This window comes from Syngnathus scovelli, chromosome 2, assembly GCF_024217435.2.
Source record: "Syngnathus scovelli strain Florida chromosome 2, RoL_Ssco_1.2, whole genome shotgun sequence".
Classification (NCBI taxonomy): Eukaryota; Metazoa; Chordata; class Actinopteri; order Syngnathiformes; family Syngnathidae; genus Syngnathus; species Syngnathus scovelli.
The window spans coordinates 26,118,433-26,144,207 of record NC_090848.1 but is presented as its reverse complement, the minus strand read 5'-3'; the positions used below and the strand labels follow the sequence as shown (position 1 = coordinate 26,144,207).

The window sequence follows — 25,775 nt, the reverse complement described above, 5'->3', positions numbered from 1 at the left end:
ATCAATGGTACACAGTAGACAAACAGCCACGTAGACTCCGCTGAGAGCCAAACAGTGACGTGGTTGAAATGGCAGGGATTGATGGTCCGCGACTTTCAACAATAGTAACTCCCAAAAGTGGAGTAAAAAACGTAAAAAGCGAGTGAGGCAAAAGTAGAAAAGAATGTAAAAATGTAGAACTGTAGAGCGTCTCTCTAGTGACGCTGCAGCGCTCTACGTGGCCAACTGGAAGTCTGCAGATGTATCCTTGAGAGCCGTTACTTCCTTGGCAGCCAGACCTTGACTAGCTTAGTAATGTGTTTACAATGATTTTGAATGGACAAATTGTGGTCACTTCTTTCCCTGATAAAGACATGGACAGAGGGGAGAGGGCGTGGCCACATTCCTTATTTTCACAGGGTGTTTTTAAAAAAAAAAAAAAAAAAATGAAAAAGCTTTTTACTGATTTCTCCAAAACAAATAAATTGAAAATGCAGGCAAATCCTGATTTAAAAACAATACAAAACAAAAACATACATACATATAAGTTGTAAGTGAAAAATTTACCTTCCTGGCTGTATGGTTGGCTGAATTTTTCTACATCGGATGCCCTTCCTGACATAATCCTCCTCATTCATTCAGGCTTGGGACTGGCACAGAGTGTGCAGGCTGCAATTTGGCCAAGAGTTATTATTTATCTTTTTATTTTTATGCACCAGAATGTATCCCGCGCTCCCAGCGCACAAGCTAGGCAGGTCGGCGATTTGATAAGTTAAAAGTAAACAAAAGTGTCAGCTCATGGCCCAACGAGGAAGATCGACCCGCACAGCATCACAACGTCCAGAGGTCGGCTTACTGCAAAGACAAGCACCGCTGGACTTCCTCCAGCTGAGTGTGGCCATTTAAAGCACCTCCTTTTCGGATAAGCAGCAGTTGATACAGCATACATGGACTCCAGTGGAAGTCTAAGTCAAATGAACCCTTACCAATTTCAATTGAATACTATATAATGACATATGAACAATTTGCTAAGATAAAGCCTCTCAGAACGCAACGTGTTTGCGTACGGTGGTGACTGGTGAAAGAAAATAGATGTGACAGGGTACTTCAGCTGCAGAGAGGCTGCTCATTTCTCTTAAATCAGCCGCAGAGAGGCTACTCCATGTGATATGTTAAGTAGTCATAGGTGGAGATGTCCATGTAAATTTTGGTGCCAATTGATAGCTGTTTTTGTACATTTTAATGATTTTCAATGGGGAAATTATGATCTCTTCCTTCTGAGATCATAAAGGAACAGTCAGGCTGATGTGTCAAATCAAGCAGACTCCGCCCAAAAAGTGGGCGTAGTATGTGTTTCAAAATACAGTTAAATCTAAAGTGGGTTTTTTTTCAAAGGGGAATTGTAGCACTGACATCTTTTTTAATACAGTTCTATCACATAAGTGCCAATGTTGGCTCGCTTTACCCTCCCTTTCAGCAGACGTTTGGGGGAAATACTGGTAGCTATACAAGTGAATGTACTAATTACTGAGAAGATTATGAATGTGTTTGACATCTATTTAATAACAAGCATCATCTGCTTGTTGACAAAAAACAGCAAAGTAAATAGTGAATAGTCACTCCAGTCCAGCGACAGAAAAGCAGGACGGCGTCAACTTAGAGACATAAATTATATACGACCGCCAAGTGTCCTTTTCCTGTGCACTCAGCGTTATGGTCTTCAACATTCTGTCAGCTAGTAAGAATTCAGAGGGCAACCGAGTTCTGACCTCCAGTCGCCAAAAGAAGGTCATGAAGAGAAACACACCAGTTCTTCATGTGACCAGTCATGTGCGTCTCCTCTTGGCTCCTCCGGGGCTGGCAGGATTGGATGATGACAAGAGCTTCTCTGTGGCACGACTCCTCTTCCTCTTCTCTGCTTCCTTCCCACCTGATCCTCCTCCTGTAGCTGCAACATCAACGCTACCCTTCTCCTTGTCACGGCTGCTGCTTGTTCGCTCTGACATTTTGAGCGAGGAGTTACTTCCTGTAAGAAGGAATCAAAGATTACCTGAATATCAATGTTTGTGTTGTTTCCGCCATCTTGTACCTTCTTCGTGCATTGTAGGCTGCACTCGCTCCAGCTCTAGCTCCTCCTGAGGCTCCTCCTCCAAGCACAGCTTGCCTGAACAAAAGCAGGCATTTAGGTTGATAGTCATGTGAAATGTTGCAATGACACAATCAACAAATGACCAGTTAAGCCAATCAGCTCGTACCTTCCTTCACTTCTTGGATGATGTCATCAGGCAGAAAGAAACTTTTCTCAGAGTTTGGAAAGGGCAAGATCTCTGACTCATGCTGCACAAACAAACAATACAGAGTATCACACAAGTTCACGTTTCACAGTCTAACACGTGTACATTCATGCAATGCTGTTCACGGTAACTGCCACTACAACAGAAAAAAACAGAATTACTAGAATTAATCCACAGAATATGAACATCCTTCTGAAAAAGGAGATCATAGAAGAGTATGAAAGAGGCGTTCAGGTGGCATCAGAATACAAAGTGTCAAGATTGACCATACTTTCTTTTTTCAAGGAACAGAGAGGCGATAAAAACTGCCAGTGTTGCTAAGGGGGTTACGAGGGGTTACCGGCCAGGTCCCAGTGGAAAAAACAAAGAAAGGAAAACACTACCAAAATGCAGTCACCAGATTTTTCTCAAAAACAGCGCCTCAATGTCAATGTGTAGATATGTAGATCTTAAATTTACTACCGTAATTTCTGGACTATAAGCCACACCGGACTATAAGCCGCAACAGCTAAAATTCGGGGATATTTTAGTTTTTTTCTTACATAAGCCGCACCGGACTATAAGCCGCACGTGCACACGAGTTTTCTACAAAGAAAGACAGTACACAGAAAGCCTTTTAAAAGTTTTAATAACATACTTTAACAATATCTTTCTAAACATTGCCTGTGATGCAGCAGTAGTACCGCAGCAACACGGAAGTGTGCACTGCTTTGTGTAATCTCTGAGTCACATGGCAGAGTAAGAGAAAGGGTTTAGAGCCCTTTGACGCAGGTCACCTAGCGTGCATTCCTACTAAAGCTCATAATAGTCACAAGCAACACAGCCAGAATAAGCAGCAGCCATAGTAGTGTTTCAAAATAGTATTTTTGTTGTTTTTTCTTCAAGATACTACACAACAGTGGTCCACAGCCTTTTTATGAGTGTATAAAAGTGATCAAGTCATCACAAAAATCACGAAAAAAAAATCTTATATAAGCCGCACCTGACTATAAGCAGCAGGGTTCAAAATTTTGGAAAAAAGTCGCGGTTTATAGTCCGGAAATTACGGTAAATAAACTCAGCACATTTTCACTGCGCAAATATGGTATAAGAAAGGTAACGTTAGGGTAAAAGCATGCAGGTTGAGAACGGAATCCCTCGACTATCCCAGATAATTGGGTCCAAGACCACCTGCGATAGGTGAAAAGCCATGAAGTAGATCTACTATAGACGACGAAATTAAATCCATCAAATATGAAATATCTCTAAACCGGCTGTATAAACAATGTAGAAATGTTGAATTTCTTTGTTTTAAATAGTAAATAAAACGCAAGGACAGAGATCAATTTGAGAGTACAAACAACTCAGTAACTTCCAACTAGGAGGAAGCAACATGCATAAACCGTAAAACAAAACAAGAAGAAGTGTCTGGAGCAAGTAAAAGTTTTCCTGCATGTTTGTTGGAGTTTAAGTCGATGACTGTTGCTTCTTATAGACAAAATCTCTCATGAAAGACACTAAGGAAGGCTGCTTGGAGGTGAGTCCTTGAGGTTTTTCAGTACGAGTTGTTTTGTCCTGCAAATTTTGTCCATTTCATTATCAATCGATTGGAAGCTTGGACTTAAGTTGTAGCTTGCCTGCTAGCTTGTACTTTGTTTTCCCATAATTTGCTACATGACTAGTTGTTTTAGTTATAATAATTTGGAAGAGAAGAGCTTCTGACACAAACATTAATGGTAGCTAAAGTGAATTTGCTTCAAATTCCAAAAGCTTTCTTTCATGTCGATGCCTAGTGTACGTAGTGGTTATCTTAAGTAAATAAAATCTCAAGTGAATAAAATATGTTGGAAAGTTTATAACTGTATAACCCCTCCGTGAGTCGTCACCTTATCGTGGTGGAGGGGTTTGCGTGTCCCAATGATCTTGGGAGCCATGTTGTCTGGGGCTTCATGCCCCTGGTAGGGTCACCCATGGCAAAAGGATCCTAGGTGAGGGGCCAGACAAAGCACAGCTCACAAAAAACCCTTACGCCGAGAAACAAAATTGGATTCGGTTTTCCCTCGCCCGGACACGGTTCATCGGGGCCCCCCTCTGGAGCCAGGCCTGGAGTGGGGGCTCGAAGGCGAGCGTCCGGGCCTTTGCCCGAGCACAGACCAAAAAGGGAACGTGGGTCCCCCTTCCCATGGGCTCACCACCTGTGGGAGGGGCTAAAGGGGTCGGGTGCATAGTGAGCTGGGCGGCGGCTAAGGGCGGGGACCTTGGCGGTCCAATCCCCGGCTGCAGAAGCTGGTTCTAGGGACATTGAATGTCACCTCTCTGGGTGGAAAGGAGCCCGAGCTGGTGTGCGAGGCAGAAAGGTTCCGACTAGATATAGTCTGAGTTGCCTCTACACAAAGTTTGGGTTCTCGTACAAGCTCTCTGAGAAGAGCTGGACTCTAGAGTTGCTCACGGTGTGAGGCGTCGAGCAAGTGTGGGTATACTTCTTGCCCCCCGGCTGGGCGCCTGCACATTGGGGTTCACCCTGGTGTAAGAGAAGGGAGCCTCCCTCTGCCTTGGAGTGGGGTGACGGGTCCTGACTGTTGTTTGTGCCTATGCACCAAGTGGCAGCTCAGACTACCCACCCTTTTTGGAGTCCCTGGAAGAAGTGCTGGAGAGCGCTCCTTCTGGGGACTCCATCGTTCTACTAGGTGACTTTAATGCTCACGTGGGCAATGACAGTGAGACCTGGAAGGGCATGATTGGGAGGAATGCCCCTCCCCGATCTGAACCCAGGCGGTGTTGGACTTCTGTGCTTGACATGGATTGTCAATGAACACCGTTTTCAACCATAAGGGTGTCCGTGTGTGCGCTTGGCACCAGGACACCCTAGGCCGCAGTTCGATGATCGACTTTGTAGTCGTGCCATCGGATTTGCAGCCGCATGTTTTGGACACTCGGGTGAAGAGAGGGGTGGAGCTGTCAACTGACCACCACCTGGTGGTGGGTTGGCTCCGATGGTGGGGGAAGATGCCGATCTGACCTGACAGACCCAAACGTACTGTGAGGGTCTGCTGGAAACGTCTGGCAGAATCACCTGTCAGAAAGAGCTTCAACTCCCACCTCCGGCAGAGCTTTTCCCACGTCCCAGAGGAGGCAGTCCGAGTGGACCATGTTCCGATCCTCCATTGTTGAGGCAGCCGACCGGAGCTGTGGCCGTAAGGTGGTCGGTGCCTGTCGTGGAAGCAACCCCCAAACCCGCTGGTGGACACCGGCAGTAAGGGATGCCGTCAAGCTGAAGAAGGAGTCCTATCGAGCCGTTTTGGCCAGTAGGACTCCGGAAGCAGCCGACAGGTACCAGATGGCCAAGCGGAACCCGGCTTCAGCGGTTGCTGAAGCAAATACCCGGGTGTGGGAGGAGTTTAGCGAGGCCATGGAGAATGACTTCGAGGAAATTCTGGTCCACCATCCGACATCTCAGGAGGGGGAAGCAGTGCACCGTTAACACTGTTTATAGTGGAGATGGCGTGCTTCTGACCGCGACTCGAGATCGTGAGTCGGTGGGCAGAATACTTTGAAGACCTCCTCAATTCCACCGACAATCCTGCCATTGTGGAAGCAGGGCCTGGAGACTCTGAGGTGGACTCTCCAACCTCTGGGGTCAAAGTCACTGAGGTAGTTAAAAAAAACCTCGGGGGCATGGCCCCAGGAGTGGATGAGATCCGCCCGGAGTTTTTAAAGGCTCTGGATGTTGTGGGGCTGTCATGGCTGACACGCCAACAGCATTGCGTGGACATCGGGGACGGTGCCTCTGGATTGGCAGACTGGGGTCGTGGTTCCCCTCTTTAAGAAGGGGGACCGGAGGGTGTGTTCCAACTCCAGATGAATCACACTCCTCAGCCTCCCTGGTAAGGTCTATTCAGGGGTGCTGGATAGGAGGGTCCGCCGGGAGGTCAAATCTCGGATTCAGGAGGAGCAGTATCGTTTTTGTCCTGGCTGTGGAACAGTGGACCAGCTCTATACCCTCGGCAGGATCCTCGAGGGAGCATGGGAGTTCGTTCAACCAGTCCACATGTGTCTGGGAGTCCCTCCTAAAGCTGCTGCCCCCGCGACCCGACCCCCGGATAAGCCGAAGATGGATGGATGGATGGATGGATGGATGGATGGATGGATGGATGGATGGATGGATGGATGGATGGATGGATGGATGGATGGATGGATGGATGGATGGATGGATGGATGGATGGATGGATGGATGGATGGATGGATGGATGGATGGATGGATGGATGGATAAAAGAAAGAAAACATTTTTTGATATGTGGTTGTCTAAGTGGTAAAGAGAAATGTTTTTATAATAACTACATTATCTGTTTTTGGGCACTTTGAAATAAATGTTTTGTGATATATTGCATGAATATCTTAATGATATATAAACTGTTCAATGCATGCCTGATATTTTTACTAAACTATTGACACTGCCAAGGGCGTCTAAAATTGCTTATTGCTTGAGAACATATCCTATGTTAACCAAAAATCACGTTTTCATTGCTGCTACAACTTTACGGAGTGGGGACAAGGTTTTCCTTCAATCTTATGGACTACAAGTCACACGTTTTTTCATAGTTTGGGTGGGGGGGCTACTTATACAGAGGAGCGCCTTATATGTGAATGTTTTCACCAATTTTCAAAATTAAAAAAAAAAAAAAAAAAAAAAAAAAAAAAAAGTGAAACCGCGATAAACGAACCGCAATGTAGCAAGGGATTACTGTAATTTCAATTTCCAGTGACGTCAGCGCTCGGCGGTTGTTCACATAAACGACAAAGATTCGATCACGGATGACGAAGGGCCCCACGTACTACCGGCATCATTAGCGGCTTTGTTTGTAAGTGACACGGAGGACGAAGAGTTTGAAGGATTTGAGGATTTGGAGTGACACAGAAGGTTTGAAAAACTATTATGGCTGTTACGCACGCCCGGTCAGGGGCCGGCGCTCGGCCGGCTGGCTGCCCGGGGACGGTGGATGGGGCTCGGACATGGCTTCTACGCACGCCCGGTCCTACTCTACGGAGCTCTCTTTCACCTCCGTGGATTGAAGTCGGGGGCCGGTGCTCGGCCGGGTGGCTGTCCAGGGACGGTGGATGGGGCTCGGACATGGCTTTTGCACACGCCCGGTCCTATTCTATGGAGCTCTCTTCCGCCTCCGTGGCTGGAAGTGCCACCTCCGGGGATGGAAGTCCACGCCGCCACACGCCTGGAAGTCGACGCCGGTGCTTGGGGCCGTGTGGCGGTTAGCTGTTTATGTTATAGTTATTTGACATATTATATTTCGTGTAGCAACTTGTATATGTTTTTATCGTTACAGTTCAGTAATTGTTGGCTCGTTGAACTCGTTTTGTTAAATAAAGAGCCGTTTACCAAACCCACGTCTTTCCTTGTACTTTGTTAACGCTACAATATAGTTACATACTAGATCTGTGTAATAACGATGAGGCTGATGTCAGGGCGCACGCGCGGCGTTGTTGAGAAAGGACAAGGAATTTGATCGATGGATTTAATGATTTGGAGTGACACAGATGGTTTGATAATATTATTGCTTATATAATAGTTATTTGATATATAATTTATATTTCCTTATATGGGCCTGTGGAATATTTTGAAGTGCAAGCGCCGTCAGCAGCGTGCACCCATTGTTGACATAAAGGATGATCGATGGATTTAATAAATTGGAATGACACAGATGATTTTATAAACGCGTTATTTATGTAATAGTTATTTGAATAACTCTGAATGTTACGTCAGGCCTGTTCTCAGTTTGTGTTTATGTCACATTAGCATACCTATCGTTTATCCTGTTGTTACTCGTTCATGTCTGTTCTTGGTGTTGGATTTTGTCGAATAAATTTCCCCCAAAATGCGACTTAGACTCCGGAGCGACTTATATATGTTTTTTTTCACGTAATTGTGCATTTTATTGCTAATGCAACCTATATTCCGGAGCGACTTTTAGTCCGAAAAATACGGTAAATGGCTGGATACGCTACACTTGTATAATTGAGTGTAATGTAGTTTGTCCGATAGTGTGATGTTATCGGCTGCCGGACATTTTCTACTCAAAGAAAATGAGTTAATTTCAGGCTATTGCATTTTTGTCACTAAAGGCCAATCAGAATGAGCAACATTTTACTGCAATTGATGGCACAAAATTCATTCAAGTCATACCTAAAACCACAATGACTTCTTCACAATGTATCCACAGCTTTTAACTTAGGTTTGTTCCTGTTTGTATTTTGAATACATCAATTTGTACCCGCATTTGGTCTCACAAACTGACTTCTCAGCCATATATGGTGCTAGTCAATTAAGTAACTCACTCAGAAAAGAGGTAGAATGGGCAATGCATTTCTAAGTTGCTGAGAGTTCCTCAGGGGAGGCAATAAATCTTTTTAATGAGTTATTAATAAAGTAAACACATCTGGTAAAAGATGTAATGGACAGCATTCTTAGTTTAATTTGTAATTGGATCTGTACTGTAGTCCCGAACATGTAACCAGACTCAGTAACTATATTAATACGGTATAACGGAAATATATTACCCCCAACACTGCTCACCAGTGCTTGCATGTCATACATGCTTCCAAGATGATCCCAGATGACAGAAGAGGAGATCTGGCGGCCAATGTTCTGACTAAACTTGTCTCGGATGCAGATCATGTGGAAGTGACGGTTTACTCCTGCGTATGCACACAAACGCATACAAAGGCAATCAACTGAATGGAGCAACAGCCAAACAAGAAGCTATTGTTTACTGATTCAATACAATAAATAAACAATATTCCTAAAACACTACAATCCTTAGTACCCTGTTCATTTGAGGAATTTAGTGACCTTGCTAAACAGCCAAACAAGTAGCAGGAACATTATTACGGCTCTAGCAGTGAACATTGCGGGGACTCTATTATTTTTGTAGAAATCTTTACTATTACTATTATTATAATTAGTCACATTGTTTAGGAACTAACTTTGCACTAAAACTCACCAAATCTTGCAAAAACATCGGGCCTGGAGAAAAAAAATTATATTTCAATTAGCCATACTCGAGTCCGCTGCATTTCACTTACAAGCAACATGGTAGTCACAGGCGCACTTGTATACCTGTGTGTGTCTGTCTTTGTGTAAGCCACGGGCCCATTTGTGTCTGTATGTCTATCTGTGTCTGTCTGTCTGGTTTGTGTCCGCGTGTCTGTCTGTGTCCATCTGTCTGTCTGTCTCTCTGGCTCTGTGTGTGCGTGTGTGTGTCTGTGCGTGTGTGTGGTGGGGGGGTACTGTCTTCCTAGTCATTCAGCTATACCTACTCACTGAAATCTCAAATATTCTTTATCTTTTCACAGTATCAGTGTGACGTGCGGTGAGGTTCATGCCTGGGGAGGCACGGACATCACCCCCCCCCGGTAAAATTAGTCCGGCACCGAACTGTGTCACAAAAAAGGTTGGGGAACGATGCTCTAGTGTTGCTTATCCATTATTTAATTGGAACTATTTTAATTAAAATCTCATATCAGCAGTCTTCACACATAAAAACACTCAATAAATCACATGGAACCAAAAACTTGTTTTCGATCGTGCGTACCACTCCGTTCCAAAGTCCCGTTGTGCGAATCAAACCTTTTAACTCCGGAGTTGCTCTTCTTTTACTGATGACCTTCTGCTTCGAACGAAAATCCATCGTTGAAAATCATTTGGATATGTAATCCTCCATTGTAAAATGAAATGTAAAAACAAACAAAAAAAAACCCAAATGTAAAACAAAATAAATGGACGACTGCTCTCAGGTGTTCACTGTAAATTTGAACTGGAGATCACTTATTCTACGGGTGGGCGCATGAAGCATCCCGGGATCACTAGCACCCCCTGCCATAAGGCTAGAGAACCTTTTTTCGTAGCCTCCGTAAGATCTCTTTTCAAAGCCGTTCATCTAAAGAAACTCGACGTTACAGACAGATGACAAAAAAACCCAAGATATTATATACACCAGCTTAACTACGGAAATTAGTTAATATAGCCACAGTATTTGAACACTTAAACAGCGACATAAAGACAGAGAGCAGTTCAGTCTAACTACATAGCCTGTCAACATAGGCAGCCGTGTGATTACGCAATCCTCAGAGGAGGCTAGACAGGACGTTGGCTCCTCCGAGCGAATCATCTTCGGTTTTAAAATAACTATAAAAATTCAGCGATTTTGGTTCATAATGATACAAACTTATTGAAATTAAAAGGAAAATGACTATAATAAAAATAATTGAATTTGTTTTTCCCCTTTTCATGATAGCAGGGGAGGCATGCCTTCTCTGACCGCACGTCCCTGGTATCAGCCAGAGGAGGACTTTGACAGGGAAGACAGGCCTGTTCAAAGCGGCCATCATACACAGCCAACAAGAACAGATGCTTTTCAGAAGTGCACAAAATACAACCCTGAATGACCTGAACCGAGCAGATTAGATAGGGCATTTACTGAATCCACATGCATGGGTTTGTTTGCATGGTATTGTTTAATACTCGAAGAAAGCTACATGCTTCAACTGGTTGGTGAATAAGCACAGTATTACTTTGTTATACAGTGGAGCCTCGGTTTTCGAACGTCCCGGTTCTTGAACAAATCGGTATTCGAACAAAAAATGTGAGATTTTTTTGCTTCGGATGTCGGACGAAATTTGGTTGTCGAACCTCGCGAGATGAGCCAAGAGGACCCGCATGCCAACTAACTCCGTTCGTTATTACATTCTCGTTACTCTAAGGATTGCATCAACTCTAATCATGCCTCCAAAGGAAGCAAGTGGGAGCAGTAAAGCCATCCTAAAACACAAAGACGCTCCTAAAGCAATGTGACAGTGAGCGCCCGGCGCGCTGCGGTTGCGCGATCGGACCAAATTAAACTCCCTGCGTGTACTAGGTACACTTAAATTTTGGAAAGTCCATTAGGACTTTAAAAATATTTTCTAAATTTTAGTGACCGCTCTGTCACAATAATGCGACCAGCACGGTGCAGTTGCACGGTCGGCGGCGCACTACGATTGCGCGTTCGGCGGTGCGCTGCAGGTGTGCGATCGGACAAAATTAAGCTCCCTGCGCACTGAGGTCCACTTAAATTTTGGAAAGTACATCAGGACTTTAAAAATATTTTCTAAATTTCAGCGAGGGCTCTGTCACAATCATGCGACCAGCGCTGTGCAGTTGCGCGGTCGGCGACGCGCTACGGTTGCGCGTTCGGCGGTGCACTGCAGTTGCGCGATCGGACAAAAATGCGCAAATGAAAAAATGCTTTAAAAAGGCGTTTTTTGCTTGGAACGGATTAATTTTTCCCCCATTATTTGTAATGGGAAAACACAATTCAGAATTCGAACGATTCACTTCTCGAACAGCCTTCTGGAACGGATTGTGGTCAAAAACCGAGGCTTCACTGTACTTGAATGCTACATTTTACGAAGCATTCCCATTTCTACTTTTCACATAAATAAGATCTGTGAAAATTGGGACAGTTATGAAACAGCCCAAGACCTACAAAAAAGTCTTCAGTAGACATGTGCTAAATCTCTTTAATCTAAATTAAAGTCAAAATGGCAGCATTTTTTGGCCTTTTATAGAGGTCATATTTCAACAAATTGCTCCTAGAGATTCTATCCGATTGTTTTTTAACTTTGGATGTTTCTTCTAAAGATGATTAGAATGGAAAGGTATCGAAAGCTTTAAATTTTGTCGCATGCAGTTGCCAAGGCTGTTTACAAAGAAAAATGCTATTTTAGAGGGTGTGAACCTGTGCGAAATTTACGACAAGTACCTAGTACAGGTATGGGCAAACTATGGCCTACGGGACCGTTTAATCCGGCCCGCCAACCCTAAATAAATTGTATTATTAAACATTTTTTTGGGGTCATTTTGCCTGCAATGACTGCGTTTCCCCAGTAGATGGGGAACCACTCGCCTGCGCATTTACTACTGGAAGCCGTGTCAGAAAGCTCGGTGCAGACTCACAACTGCGTGTACGTACTCAGTAGTACGGAAATGGCGCACTCGCGCTCTATTTGTATCAGTGCCGAATTTAGAGCGTGGGCTGTGACGACAGCATTCTTGTAATTTGCACGCCAAACTTTCGGATACAGTTTTACGCTAAAGCCACCCACAAACCTTCCCCTGGAATCCTTCCATTAAAATTAGTCGCCCAAGGAAAAGCAAGGTGGACACTGAGTGCCGAGTGTTTAAAAAGAGTGGCCAATTTGGCTCGACGTACGCGACGTGACGTTCAGCCACATGAACATCAACATCAACCCGTCACAGATCTAGGTAAACGGACCAACACCTCGGATCTCTCCTAAGAATTGCCACAACAAATTTTATTCCAGACTATACACTAGCAAAAAAAGGGAGACCAACAACACTGTTCCCACTGAAAATGAAGGGGAGGCTTTCAAGTTTGTTGTAAAAAAAAAAATGCATTTTGAATACGATCTGTACAAATAGCAGGGATTGAAACTAGCGACCATTCTCATTTTCAAACAATGCAGGATACTCAAGGACATTGATGCACCACCTGTTTGTGACTAATCTTAACCTGTAAAGTTCTTAAGGCTTACTTTAAGGAAGTGTTTCCCGTTTCCTCACCTCTGTTACCAGGTGTTTGTGAGTTAAAACTCTGCTCTGATTTTCAGATACCCCTCACCACTGAAAATCACCGTTTTGATTACTTTATTTGGATGTATGCTTTTACCGATTCTTCAAGATGATATATTTGGTCAGAATGTTTGCCGTTTGATGTGATCTCATAAGATAAACATCTTTCATTAATCTGACCTGCAGGCACTGAAGTGATGGAGACTGTTATTCATAATAACAGTGTCGTATTTTATGAAAATCACTGATAGCAGTTTTTTAGGGATGTTTTTTTTTTTTTTAATGCTGTTAATAAATGCATTTGTTTTCAAAAAACGTTTTTTGAATATCCATGCTGTACTACCTACTAAAGGCCAAAACCTTTTATGCAATGACCTTTACAGGTCATTTATATTACTTCACACAAACACTACATCCACCTGCTCCTGGTTCGGCCCCCCGGTCAAAATTTAGAACCCAATTTGGCCCGCAAGTCAAAAGGTTTGCCCACCCCTGGTCTAGTATGTACAAGTACCTTAAACATGCAAGTACCCTAACATGGCCAAGGCTGCTAGGGCCCTTTTATGGCAGCTGAAACAAAGTTACAAAGTGAGGAAAACATAACAAATTAGACCCAATTAAACACGTTTTGGCAAATTACAAAGGGTGATACAATATAAAATATACAAAAGTAAACAACAAATGGGAAAAAAATAAAGAAGCGCTTTGGCTATTTGATCTTTTGACTTGCTAAACGGTTCTATTTGATCAAAGGAAAGTGAATAGATACGGGAGCGACCGTAATAACCCTACGCTTACTAGCATTTTCCCTCACCGACAGGCTTGTGTCCGATCATGGCGTGAAAGAGGCAGACCTCCACCTCATGACTCCACACCACCGACTCCTCGCCGGGTACAGAAGACGCGTCCGAGGGCTTCTTGTCGGCTTGGTTCTGTATCACGTCGGCCTCCCCCATCGTCAAGACAACGAAGATAAGACCGGCGAGTACGGTCGTATATTTGGTTTGAGCTCGGTCGGAAGTACAAGCTTCTTCTTGTGCTGCCGTATTCAAGTAAAGTGGCAAGTCACAATTTTCCGACCATAGATATATACATAGTTTACGAGCGCTGTGAGCCAATCTGAAGCGTCATCACACGGCGGCCATCTTGGGAAAGAGCTGGTTGTTCACTCGTAACAATACAGCCTTCTTCTTCGTCTTCTTCTTCTTTTGCTGCTTCTTCTTTCTTGTTTTTTGGCAGTTTACCGCCTGACAAACGGGGCATTACCGCCATCCACTCTTTACCTTCAGAATACTTTCCATTCTAAATGCCACCTGTTCTTGTTCCACTCCCGCCTTCAAAACTTTCCTCTCCTCCACATATTTAACTCACTCCATCATTACATGCTGGACCGTCTAACAATTCTGTCAATGAAGAACTGACTAAAAAATAACTGTAGATTGCTCAACACAACCAATTTTTTAACCCCTTGTTCTGTCAGGAAAACGTCAGAGATGTCCTTATTTTACTGATTACTGAGGAATAATTAAAACAATTACCAGTGGCGCACTGGTTACCACGTCCGCCTCACAGTTAAGCGGGTGCAGGTTTGTCAGGTCTAAGTACCATAAGACATTATTTTACACACTGAAAGAAGAGAAGACAACCAGAATTTATTGTGCTCGCGAGGAGAATTACGTAGAAGGCCCAGTTACAGTCCTCCACCAATTCTGAGCTCCTCTTCCGCTATCTCCTCTTTTTATTTTGGGTTGCCCTGGTTACAAAAGGCGTTGCTACACTAAAGGGAGGGGAGATTGTGGCTGTAGCAACGCTGATTAGCTAAGGAATGTTATGTGGTGCGAGGGCTTGGCCGGTTTGTGACTCCAGCAGTTAGGTTGCAGTCTATCCTGCTCCTCCTCAGCCGGTTGGCTGCTGGTTGGCTGACTCGTCCTTGATGAGATATCTCGAAGCGTGTTGAGTGTCGTTTTCCTGTGGAACAATGCAACTTTCTTGCTAATTTTCACACAATACCAATATTGAGTAAATATGGGATAATTTATATGCAACTACTTCAACAGATATGTCTTTTCTGTAACACTTGAAGACAAACAGTCTCGATCAACAACAAGCCATAGATAAAAGCTACAGAACTGATTAAAAGAGAAAAAAGTTCCTTTGAACTAAACAGAGTACTTTTTCAGGTGCGAGGGAGCTCTGCTCATAGCTAGTGAGATAAGAAAGGAAGGGAGATAAAGGAACTCTCTGGAGTTAGACAGAGAGCTTTGTTGAAGCAAGAGACTCCCAACTCGTAAATTATGAGGCCCTTGGTCAGGCCGACCCTCTAATTATTCCAACAAGGTTCGATTCCACTCCCTGTGTGGAGTTTGCATGTTCTCCCCGTGCCTGCGTAGGTTTTCTCCAAACACTCCAGTTTCCTCCTACATCCCAAAAACATGCATGGTGTAATATTCTCTTAGAATATGTCCAGACTGCCAGTCCAGTAACGTTAGCCTATCATATTGGGTATCTACCAAATGTCTTGTCCTGATTGGTCCGTAGCATTAGGATTAAAAAGCACGTAGTGACGTAGCCGGATGTTGGAAGCATACGCCTTCCTGAATGCAGCATATTTTCCTGCTCCCGCAATCTTCATTAAAGATTTGTTTTGCACGTCGTCGTCCTTATACAGTTTGTACCTAGCGTTAGTACAGAACAGTACACATGGTAGGCCGATTGAGCACTTCAAATTGTCCCTAGGTGCGAGTGTGAATGGTTGTTCCTCTCTGTGTGCCCTGTGATTGGCTGGCAACCGGTTCAGGTTGTCCCCTGCCTACTGCCCAATGACGGCTGGGATAGGCTCCAGCACCCCCGTAACCCCCATGAGGACAAAGCGGTACAGATAATGGAAGTGTCACTTGCGCTGGACACTGGTGTTTCATCTCTTCCTCTCCTTACTGGTTTGTCAGGGGCTCTGCCCTTTTGTCCTCCTTCTCTGCCATGTTTGCCTACACGACAGCCGTGTACAGTCGACTGCTGCTCCTGCCGTGGAGTCTGTTCCTGAGAGTGCTCCATCTTCTCCTCGTGCGGGCGCTCCCTCTGTTTTTCTTCCACTCTCCTCCATTTCTAAACCCTCTGCGTCACCTCCAGCCTCTCAAGTTGCCCATCCTGTTGTGTCTCTGGTCATAGGATTTGTATACTCCAAATATTCTGTGACTTTGTCACTTGATATGTTCTTGCTGATGTGATGATGCTGCATTTTGTTGCTGTTAGCATGTTTCGCCGCTATTTTTCCCACTGTGTACATCTGGGTTTTCCCTCTTTTTCTAACATTGACGCAGATTGTTTTCTTTGTCACATGGCTCATCGCTAATGTTATGAGTTAATTCACACAGCATTCACTTTTGGTTCTGTTTATTTGAAATGTGGACATTTCATTTGATAGTAAGGGAAGATTAATTTAGGTATTCAATAATTTAGGGATTCAATAAAACAAGAAAAAACATGTTTTTTGCATTATTTCCATTATGAATAAAATTAATGTTGAAAACAAAACAAACTGTGTTCTTCCTCATTTATCGTGAAATGGTAGAAAGTTGAAATCTGATTATTGCGGCAATTTTCGATGGTCCATTGTACTTGAATGTTCGTTAGTGGTATAACACTTAATTTAGGGATTATATATATATATATATATATATATATATATATATATATATATATATATATATATATATATATATATATATATTGAAATAATCATTATTTTCTAATATACTGTAATGCTCACATTTATCCGGTTTACGTTTATTTGTGAATTGCCCAACTTTTTAAAATAAAAAATATAGCTGACCCAGTCCTGCCGGGTTGGTTTATTTTCTTCGCAAGGAAGACTACCAGAAAGTACGCACCTGAATACCCATTGTAAACTGCTATACAAAGACGAACAACTTTTAAGGATTACATCTTGATGTAAATTTTGTCAGTGAAGTATTTTAGAAAAACCCTCATGACTTGACATACACGTCAGGAGAGTGTGGTGGATGTTTCTTGACGAAGGATTTCCTGTGCGGCTTCGCTGTTCCTCTTTCGCTTTCGCCCCCGGTCAGCTTCATTAAAGCCCTCAGAGAGCTGCATGTTTTCATCCAAGGTGAGTACTTCCAACATGATGACAAGCTTGCCTTACTGGACTCTCCTCGCATTGGCCGTCGCCATCAAAATCGTGGAGCTGATACCAGTCAGTGTCGGTGAGTAACACAACTATTACTTCTAGCTTTTTTGATTACAAATATGTGTACTGTAATGCAATAATTTGGTCGGGAATTTGTTTGAACCCAATGTTTGTGTGTGTGTGTGTGTGTGTGTGTGTGTGTGTGTGTGTGTGTGTGTGTGTGTGTGTGTGTGTGTGTGTGTGTGAGAGAGAGTGCGTGCGTGCGTGCGTGCGTGCGTGCGTGCGTGCGTGGGATGAAAGTCACACTAATAAAAAAAATACCACGTAGAACATTTTCTTAAATTTTTGGGAGGTGGAACAAACGAAAAGGAAAGTAATTTATCTTGATTTGTATACAATCATCAACAACAATAAAAACAACCAAAAAACAAAAAGAAATACAAAGTAAAAACATCTACATCTACGCCCATGAGAACAACCCCCCCTAAAATTGGGGAAAATTGTCTAAAAAGTCCCGAAATACTGTTGTTTGAAGATTATTAAAGAAAGGAAAAAAAAACTTTTGCGGCTTTATTATTCCCCAGGTTTTTATAAGGAATTAATGGAATTACGAATTATAATTTGCAAATCTGCGGTTCTTTTATTTACTATAAAGGTACAATACATGCGCAGAACAATGTGGCGATGGTTAGTAAGGGAATGGGAAAGGTTTATGTAGTGTAAAACTATGGGCAGGGTTTATCAAGCCTTAATATAGTTGTTCTGTTGCACTCAATGTAACTCCTGTTCTATATTGAGATTCACAGCCAACTAAACTCCTTCTTGTTACATCTCCAACCAACAAATGTGTGTTGTAGTTAGCAGGATTTATTACAAAATGGTGTAAACTTCAATGTAAGTATAAATGTATTAAAGAAAGGTCAAAGCGGCACTTATGTGATAGAACTGTGTTAAAAATTGATGTCAGTGTTACAATTCCCTCCTGAAATAAAACTCAGAAGAGATTTAACAGTATTTTGGAACAGAAGGGCGGTACAATTACTGACGCCCACCTTTTGAGTGGAGTCTGCTTGATTTGACACATCAGCCTGACTACATCACGGACGGAAAAGATCACAATCTTCCCACTGGAAATCATTGTAAAGACTGTAAAGACAGAATTGTTCATCCGTCGTTATATACTGTATTTTCTGGACTATAAGTCGCTCCGGAGTACAAGTCGCACCAGCCATAAAATGCATAATAAAGAAGAAAAGACATAAGTCGCTTGGGAGTTCAAGTCGCATTTTTGGGGGAACTTTATTTGACAAAATACCAAGAACAGACATGAGTAGGCAACAACAGGCTAAATGATGCGGTATGCTAACGTTACATGAACACAGATGGCAAACTGAGAATGTGCCTGACGTAACATAATAACAGTTATTCAAATAACTATAACATAAATAGCAAGTTTATCAAACCATCCGTGTCACACCAAATCATTAAATCCATCGAAATCTTTGTCCTCTGTGTAAACAATGCGGCGCTGATGTCAGTCACACTCATCATCAGTTGCGGTTCCAATTATTCCACAGGCCTATATAACTATGTACAAATGATATATCAAATAACTATAAGAATCAGCTTTATAGGCCAAAATTCTGCATGCCAAACAAGGAATTTGACTCTGGTTGATCTCAGCCTCTGTACAACATTTAATTGACTAACAACATTCAGGTGACTAACAACATTTAAGTGGCAAGAGGTTCCCAGTGATGTCTCTGAGACTTTATGAGTGGTGTGCATTCATCAGAGCGACAGCCTGGGGGAAGAAGCTGTATCTGTGTCTGCTGGTTTTGGCGAACAGCGCTCTGTAACGCCGTCCGGAGGGGAGTAGTTCGAACAGACTGTGACCTGGGTGAGAAGGGTCTGTAGAGATGTTACTTGCACGTTTCCTGGTCCTGGACAGGTAAAAGTCTTGGCTAGATGGGAGGTTGGTCCCGATTATCTTTTCTGCAGTCCTGATTGTCCGTTGCAGTCTGTGGTTGTCTTGTTTGGTGGCCGATCCAAACCAGACAGTGATGGAGGTGCAGAGGATAGACTGGATGATGGCAGTCTTCAGCAGCTCCTGTGGCAGGTTGAACTTCCTGAGCTGTCTCAGAAAGTACAACCTCTGCTGAGCCTTCTTCCGGACAGAGTCTATGTGGTCCATTTCAGGTCCCGGGAGATTGTGGATCCCAGGAACTTGAACGTGTCTGTGGTGGGAATAGCATTACTGAGGATGGTGAGGGGTGGAAGTAGCAAAGGGACTCTCCTGAAGTCCACTGTCAACTCCACGGTCATGAGCGGGTTCAGCTCCAGGTGGTGTTGGCTGCACCAGTAGACCAGCCGCTCCACCTCCTGTCCATACGCAGTCTCGTTACCGTTCCGGATCAGTCCGATGAGAGTGGTGCCGTCTGCATACTTCACGAGCTTCAAAAAAGGTCTCCTGAGGGGCAATCGTTAGTGTAGAGAGAAGAGCAGTTGGGAGAGTACACACCCCTGGGGGGCGCCAGTGCTGTTTGTCCGGGTGTCGGACGTGATGGTTCACATACCTCACCTGCTGTCTCCTGTTGGTCAGGAAGCTGGTGATCCACTGAAAGGTGGAGGCAGAAACCGCAAGCTGGATGAGCTTCTGTTGGAGGATGTCAGGAGCGATGGTGTTGAACGCCGAGCTGAAGTCCACAAACATGATCCTGGCGTACGTTCCTGGGGTGTTCAGGTGGTGCAGGATGTAGTACAGTGCCATGTTGACCACATCGTCCACCGACCTGTTTGCCCAGTAGGCAAACTGTAAGGGGCCAAGCAGGGGGCCCATGATGTCCTTCAGGTGGCTCAACACTAGCCTCTCAAAGGATTTCATGACTAAAGATGTCAGGGCGACAGGTCTATAATCATTCAAACCTGTGATGGTGGGCTTCTTGGCCATCGGTACGATGGTGGAGCTTTTGAAGCACGAGGGCACCTCACACAGCTCCAGGGAGCGGTTGAAGATCCATGCAAAGGTGGGTGCCAACTGTTCACCACAGACTTTCAGGCAGGAGGGGGGACACGCTGTCTGGGCCTGGTGGCTTCCTGACCGTTTGTCTCCGGAACATCTGACTCACCTCCTCCTCGAGAATCTGAAGTGCAGGCGCAGCTTCTGAAAGCAAGAGAGTAGGTGATAACGACGATGGAGGTGTGAACAAGGGGGTTGTGAGGGGAGGTGTGGATGTTGATTGTGATGCAGGAGGTCCTGTTGTGTGGGTGGACTGTTCAAACCTGTTTAACTGGTTTGCAAGCCTTGTGTTCTCCACAAGCCCGTGATGTTCTGCAGGCCTTTCCACACTTATGAGGGATCAGAATTGGCAGAGAGGTGTCTCTCCAAGCTCTGCCCATAGCTCCTCTTAGCTTTCCTGATCTCTTGGGTCAGTTTGTTTCTGGTCTGCCTGAACAGGTCACGGTCCCCACTCCTGAAGGCCTCCTCCTTGCAAGTTTTTATATGTTTGCGCCACCCTGATTTTGCATAAATTACCACTGTCCTTGTGGAATACCCCACCCGCCACAGTGTGTGACAAATCAGTTCTACTGAGTACAGTAGGTCTCTCTTTCTCTCTCTCTCTCTCTCTCTCTCTCTCTCTCTCTCTCTCTCTCTCTCTCTCTCTCTCTCTCTCTCTCTCTCTCTCTCTCGCTCGCTCTCTCTCTCTCTCTCTCGCTCTCTCTCTCTCTCTCTCTCTCTCTCTCACACGCACGCATGCACGCACGCACGTACACACACGCACGCACACACACACCTTCATGCCCATGGCGCGGGAAATCTCATTGACAGAGAGGTTTTCACAGCTAAAACAGCTTGGGGCGAAATTGACCCCAGAGGACGACCAATGCGTGTAATATTTGTTCAGTACATTGAAAAAATATCATCATAAAAATATCATGCTAGATCAGTTGTCCCCATCAATTTAGGAAAAGTCTTGAAATATGAAGCAAGAAAATTGGGTCAAATTGACTCCAAGGACGATAGGAGAGTTAACATGTTGAAGTCGTCAAAAGTAGAGATGTCCGTGTAAATTTGGTGCCAATCTATAGCTGTTTTTGGACATTTAAGCGATAGGTTGTACAATATTTTCCAATGGGAAAATTGTGAATTCTTCTTCCGTGACATCATCAACCAAGACATGGAGGAGAAGGGTGTGTGGCCCCAATTGTCATTAAAAGTGGGCGATTTTAAAGGCATTTGTTGTTACGTTATTTCGGCAAAATTAATGGATCAAATAGAACAATACATAAACTGGGGTAGTTATTGAAAAATGAACTATCCTCTGTTTACCTTTGCTTTAAGAGCCAACAACCAAGGCAATAGCGAGCACTGAGGTACATGTAGTTTGCATCATCCCGCATTCAACGCATAAAACTGCAATCGCTACATCTTTAGCAACTAATAAAGTTATAAATGTTAAACTTACTCTTATTGTCACGCAAAGGGTTATAACAAACGAATGGATTAGCTTGAAGAACGAGTCAGTCTTCTGAGCAACCAATTAACTACACAACTTACTGATACATCACTCCCCGCTGTGGCTGAGTTTTCAACCTGCAATACACCTGTATGAGCCTTTTTTGCATTGATACCTCCGTGCCACTAGAGGGACTCTCGTGCAGTCCCATGCATTATACTGGAAAGCCTATAAAATCCACAGTGAACTGAAACGCTGGCAGGGTTGACGGGAAGCAAACAGTTTTCAACTGTTTCCAATGCAATACAATGAAAATGCCAGTGTTTTGCTGAGAAATACATGTAGTTGTTTTGTTAGCTTTATTTTATGAGTTATTTATTGTGTTGATCGCTAAGGAAAATAAACCTGCAAGCATTTTTTACCTTCATCAACAGAACTCTCCATCTGTTTACGTTTGTATTTCGTATTTTGCAAGGCACATGTCCTAACACTCCGTTTATCAGCCCTGGGAAGAGACTATGTAGGTTTTAGTCACTTCTACACCCATGCCTCCTAGCGGCCAAGAAGAAACACAACATGCTATATGTTACAATCCAATAGTGTATAATACTTAAATAACCTAATGTTTCTATTTCGTGGATTTTTGATCATCGCGGGTGTTTCTGGAGCGCATCTACGGTGATAAACGAGGGATCGCTGTACATAAAAAAATTCTAAGGAATTAAATGTTTGTTTTTGGAGTCCAAACCATCTCACTATAAAGACAAAAAATATTCTAGCTAAAAGTAAAAAAATAATTATTAATAGATCAAACCATTTTATACTTTCATTTAAACATTTAAATTGAAACAAAATTAAATGAAAATAGGCCAAAGGGGAATCAGATGTGGACTATGAACAATTTCGTGCTGTTTGGTTGTTGTTTTTTTTGTTTTAAGGTATAGAAAGCATTGTTGGAGTGCTGGAGCCTATCTCAGCAGTCTTTGGTTGGGAGATGGGTCCCACCCTGAACTGGTTGCCAGCCAATCACAGGGCACGTACTGATGAACAATCATTCACCCACACAATCAAACCTACGGACAATTTGCCGTGGTCAATCGGCCTACTATGCATGTTTTTGGGATGTTGGAGGAAGCCAGAGTCCAAGGAGAAAATCCACGCAGGCACAGGGCGAACATGCAAATCCCACACGAGAGGCTTAAACTGGAATGGAACTCACAATCTCTGAACTGTGAGGCTGACATACTAATCAATGCCCCACTGTAGATCCTGTAAAGAAACTAAGTTAATTTTTAAAAAATTCCATCCATCCATCTTCTTCCGCTTATCCAGGGTCGGGTCGCGGGGGCAGCAGCTTTAGGAGGGATTCCCAGACTTCCCTCTCCCCAGCAGCTTCGTCCAGCTCATCCCGGGGGATCCCAAGGCGTTCCCAGGCCAACTGAGAGACATAATCTCTCCAGCGCGTCCTGGGTCGTCCACGGGGTCTCCTGCCGATGGGACATGCCCGGAACACCTCCCCAGGGAGGCGTGCAGGAGGCATCCTGATGAGATGCCTGAGCCACCTCATCTGGCTCCTCTCTAAGTGGAGGAGCAGCGGCTCTACGCCGAGTCTCTGCCGGATGACCGAGCTTCTCACCCTATCTCTAAGGGAGAGCCCGACACCCTGCGGAGGAAACTCATTTCAGCCACTTGTATCCAGGATCGTGTTCTTTCGGTCACGACTCAAAGCTCGTGACCATATGTGAGGCTAGGAGCGTAGATCGACCGGTATATCGAGAGCTTTGCCTTTTGGCTGAGCTCTCTCTTCACCACGACGGACCGGTACAGAGTCTGCATTACAGCCAACGCTGCACCGATCCGCCTGTCGATATCACGCTCTATCCTGCCCTCGCTCGTGAACAAGACCCCAAGACACTTCAACTCCTCCACTTGGGGCAGGATCTCATCCCCGATCCAGAGAACGCATTCTACCCTTTTCCGACTGAGGACCATGGACTCAGATTTGGAGGTGCTGATCCTCATCCCGACCGCTTCACACTCGGCTGTAAACTGCTCCGGTGAGAGCTGGAGATCACGACTTGAAGAAGCCAACAGCACCACGTCGTCTGCAAAAAGCAGAGACACAATGCTGAGTTCCCCAAACCGGACAACCTCAACACCTCGGCTGCGCCTAGAAATTCTCTCCATAAAAATTATTAACAGAATCTGTGAAAAAGGGCAGCCTTGGCAGAGTCCAACCCTCACTGGGAACAAATCCGACTTACTGCCAGAAATGTGGACCAAACTCTGGCATCGATGATACAGTGACCAAACAGCCCTTATCAGTTGGTTCGGCCCCCCGTACTACCAAAGCACCCTCCACAGAACTTCCCAAGGGACATGGTCAAACGCCTTCTCCAAGTCCACAAAACACATGTGGACTGGTTGAGCGAACTCCCATGCACCCTCGAGGATCCTGCCGAAGGTATAGAGCTGGTTCAGTGTTCCACGGCCAGGACGAAAACCACACTGCTCCTCCTGAATCCGAGATTCTCCAACCCGACGGACCCTCCTCTCCAGCACCCCTGAAAAGACCTTACCAGGGAGTTTGAGGAGTGTGATTTCTCTGTAGTTGGAACACACTAAACTCTAAAAGAGGGGAACCACCACCCCAGTCTGCCAATCCAGAGGCACCGTCCCCGATATCCACGCAATGCTGCAGTAGCATGTAAGCCATGACAGCCCCACTACATCCAGAGCCTTTAAAAACTCCGGGCGGATCTCATCCACCCCTGGGGCCTTGCCCCCTAGGAGTTTTTTAACTACCTCAGTCACTTCGACCCCAGAGATTGGAGAAGCCACCTCAGAGTCTCTAGGCCCTTCTTCCACAATGGAAGGCGTGTCAGTGGAATTGAGGAGGTCTTCGAAGTATTCTCCCCACCGACTCACGACGTCCCAAGTCGAGGTCAGCAGCACGCCATCTCCACTGTAGACAGTGTTGACGTTGCACTGCTTCCCCCTCCTGAGACGCCGGATGGTGGACCAGAATTTCCTCAAAGCCGTCCGGAAGTCATTCTCCATGGCCTCACCAAATTCCTCCCACGCCCAGGTTTTTACGTCAGCAACCGCCAAACCTGCGTTCTGCTTGGCCATCCAGTACCTGTCAGCTGCCTCCGGAGTCCCACAGGCCAAAACGGCCCAATAGGACTCCTTCTTCAGCTTGACGGCATCCCTTACCGCCGGTGTCCACCAGCGGGTTCGGGGATTGCCGCCACGACAGGCACTGACCACCTTACGGCCACAGCTCCGGTCAGCTGCCTCATCAATGGAGGCACAGAACATGGTCCACTCGGACTCAATGTCCCCCGCCTCCTCCGGGACGTGGGAAAAGTTCTGCCGGAGATGGGAGTTGAAGCTCTTCCTGACAGGGGATTCTTCCAGACGTTCCCAGCAGACCCTCACAGTACGTTTGGGTCTGCCGGGTCGGAACGGCATCTTCCCCCACCATCAGAACCAACCCACCACCAGGTGGTGATCAGTTGACAGCTCCGCCCCTCTCTTCACCCGAGTGTCCAAAACATGTGGCTGCAAATCAGATGACACGACTACAAAGTCGATCATCGAACTGTGACCTAGGGTGTCCTGGTGCCAAGTGCACACATCGACACCCTTCTGTTTGAACATGGTGTTCATTATTGACAATCTGTGTCGAGCACAGAAGTCCAATAATAGAACACCGCCCGGGTTCAGATTGGGGGGGGGGGGGGGGGGGACGTTCCTCCCATTCACGCCCTTCCAGCTCTCACTGTCATTGCCCACGTGAGCATTGAAATCACCCACTAGAACGATGGCGTCCCCAGAAGGAGCGCTCTCCAGCACTTCTTCCAAGGACTCCAAAAAGGGTGGATACTCTGAGCTGTTGTTTGGTGCATAGACACAAACAACAGTCAGGACCCGTCCCCCCACCCGAAGGCGGAGGGAGGGTACCCTCTCGTTCCCAAACCCCAATGTGCAGGTGCCCAGCCCGGGGACAATAAGTGTACCGACACCTGCTCGACGCCTCTCACCGTGGGCAACTCCAGAGTGGAAGAGAGTCCAGCCCCTCTCGAGAGGGCTTTTACCGGAACCCAAACTATGTGTGGAGGCGAGTCCAACTATGTCTAGTCGGAACTTTTCTGCCTCGCACACCAGCTCGGGGTCCTTTCCAGCTAATGAGGTGACATTCCCTATCCCAAGAGCCAGCTTCTGCAGCCGGGAATCGGACCGCCAAGGTTTCTGCCTTTGGCCGCTGCCCAGC

At 45.1% G+C, this 25,775-nt stretch overlaps 2 protein-coding genes across 3 annotated transcripts in view; one reads left to right on the top strand and one right to left on the bottom strand.

Annotated features, from left to right (window-relative positions):
- Nucleotides 1–1,522: 1,522 nt before the first annotated feature.
- On the bottom strand, nt 1,523–14,227 carry mrgbp (MRG/MORF4L binding protein). The gene is made up of 5 exons (XM_049754326.1): nt 13,710–14,227; nt 8,840–8,961; nt 2,235–2,316; nt 2,069–2,143; nt 1,523–2,005 (listed from the first exon to the last, which is right to left on the bottom strand). Exons 1-5 carry the CDS (start codon nt 13,849–13,851, stop codon nt 1,806–1,808), a joined length of 621 nt encoding a protein of 206 aa, XP_049610283.1. The 5' UTR covers nt 13,852–14,227; the 3' UTR covers nt 1,523–1,805.
- A 2,535-nt stretch (nt 14,228–16,762) lies between these two features.
- The window catches only part of LOC125988691 (interleukin-27 subunit beta), a 36,505-nt gene continuing 27,492 nt past the window's right edge, over nt 16,763–25,775 (top strand). Inside the window, exon 1 of one of the 2 annotated variants that reach the window (XM_049754307.2) lies at nt 16,763–17,118. In XM_049754307.2, the coding sequence (XP_049610264.1) occupies nt 17,007–17,118 (112 nt within the window). In that variant the 5' untranslated portion in view covers nt 16,763–17,006. The remainder of the gene's footprint in view (nt 17,119–25,775) is intronic. The other variant, XM_049754306.2, reaches the window with a different exon arrangement.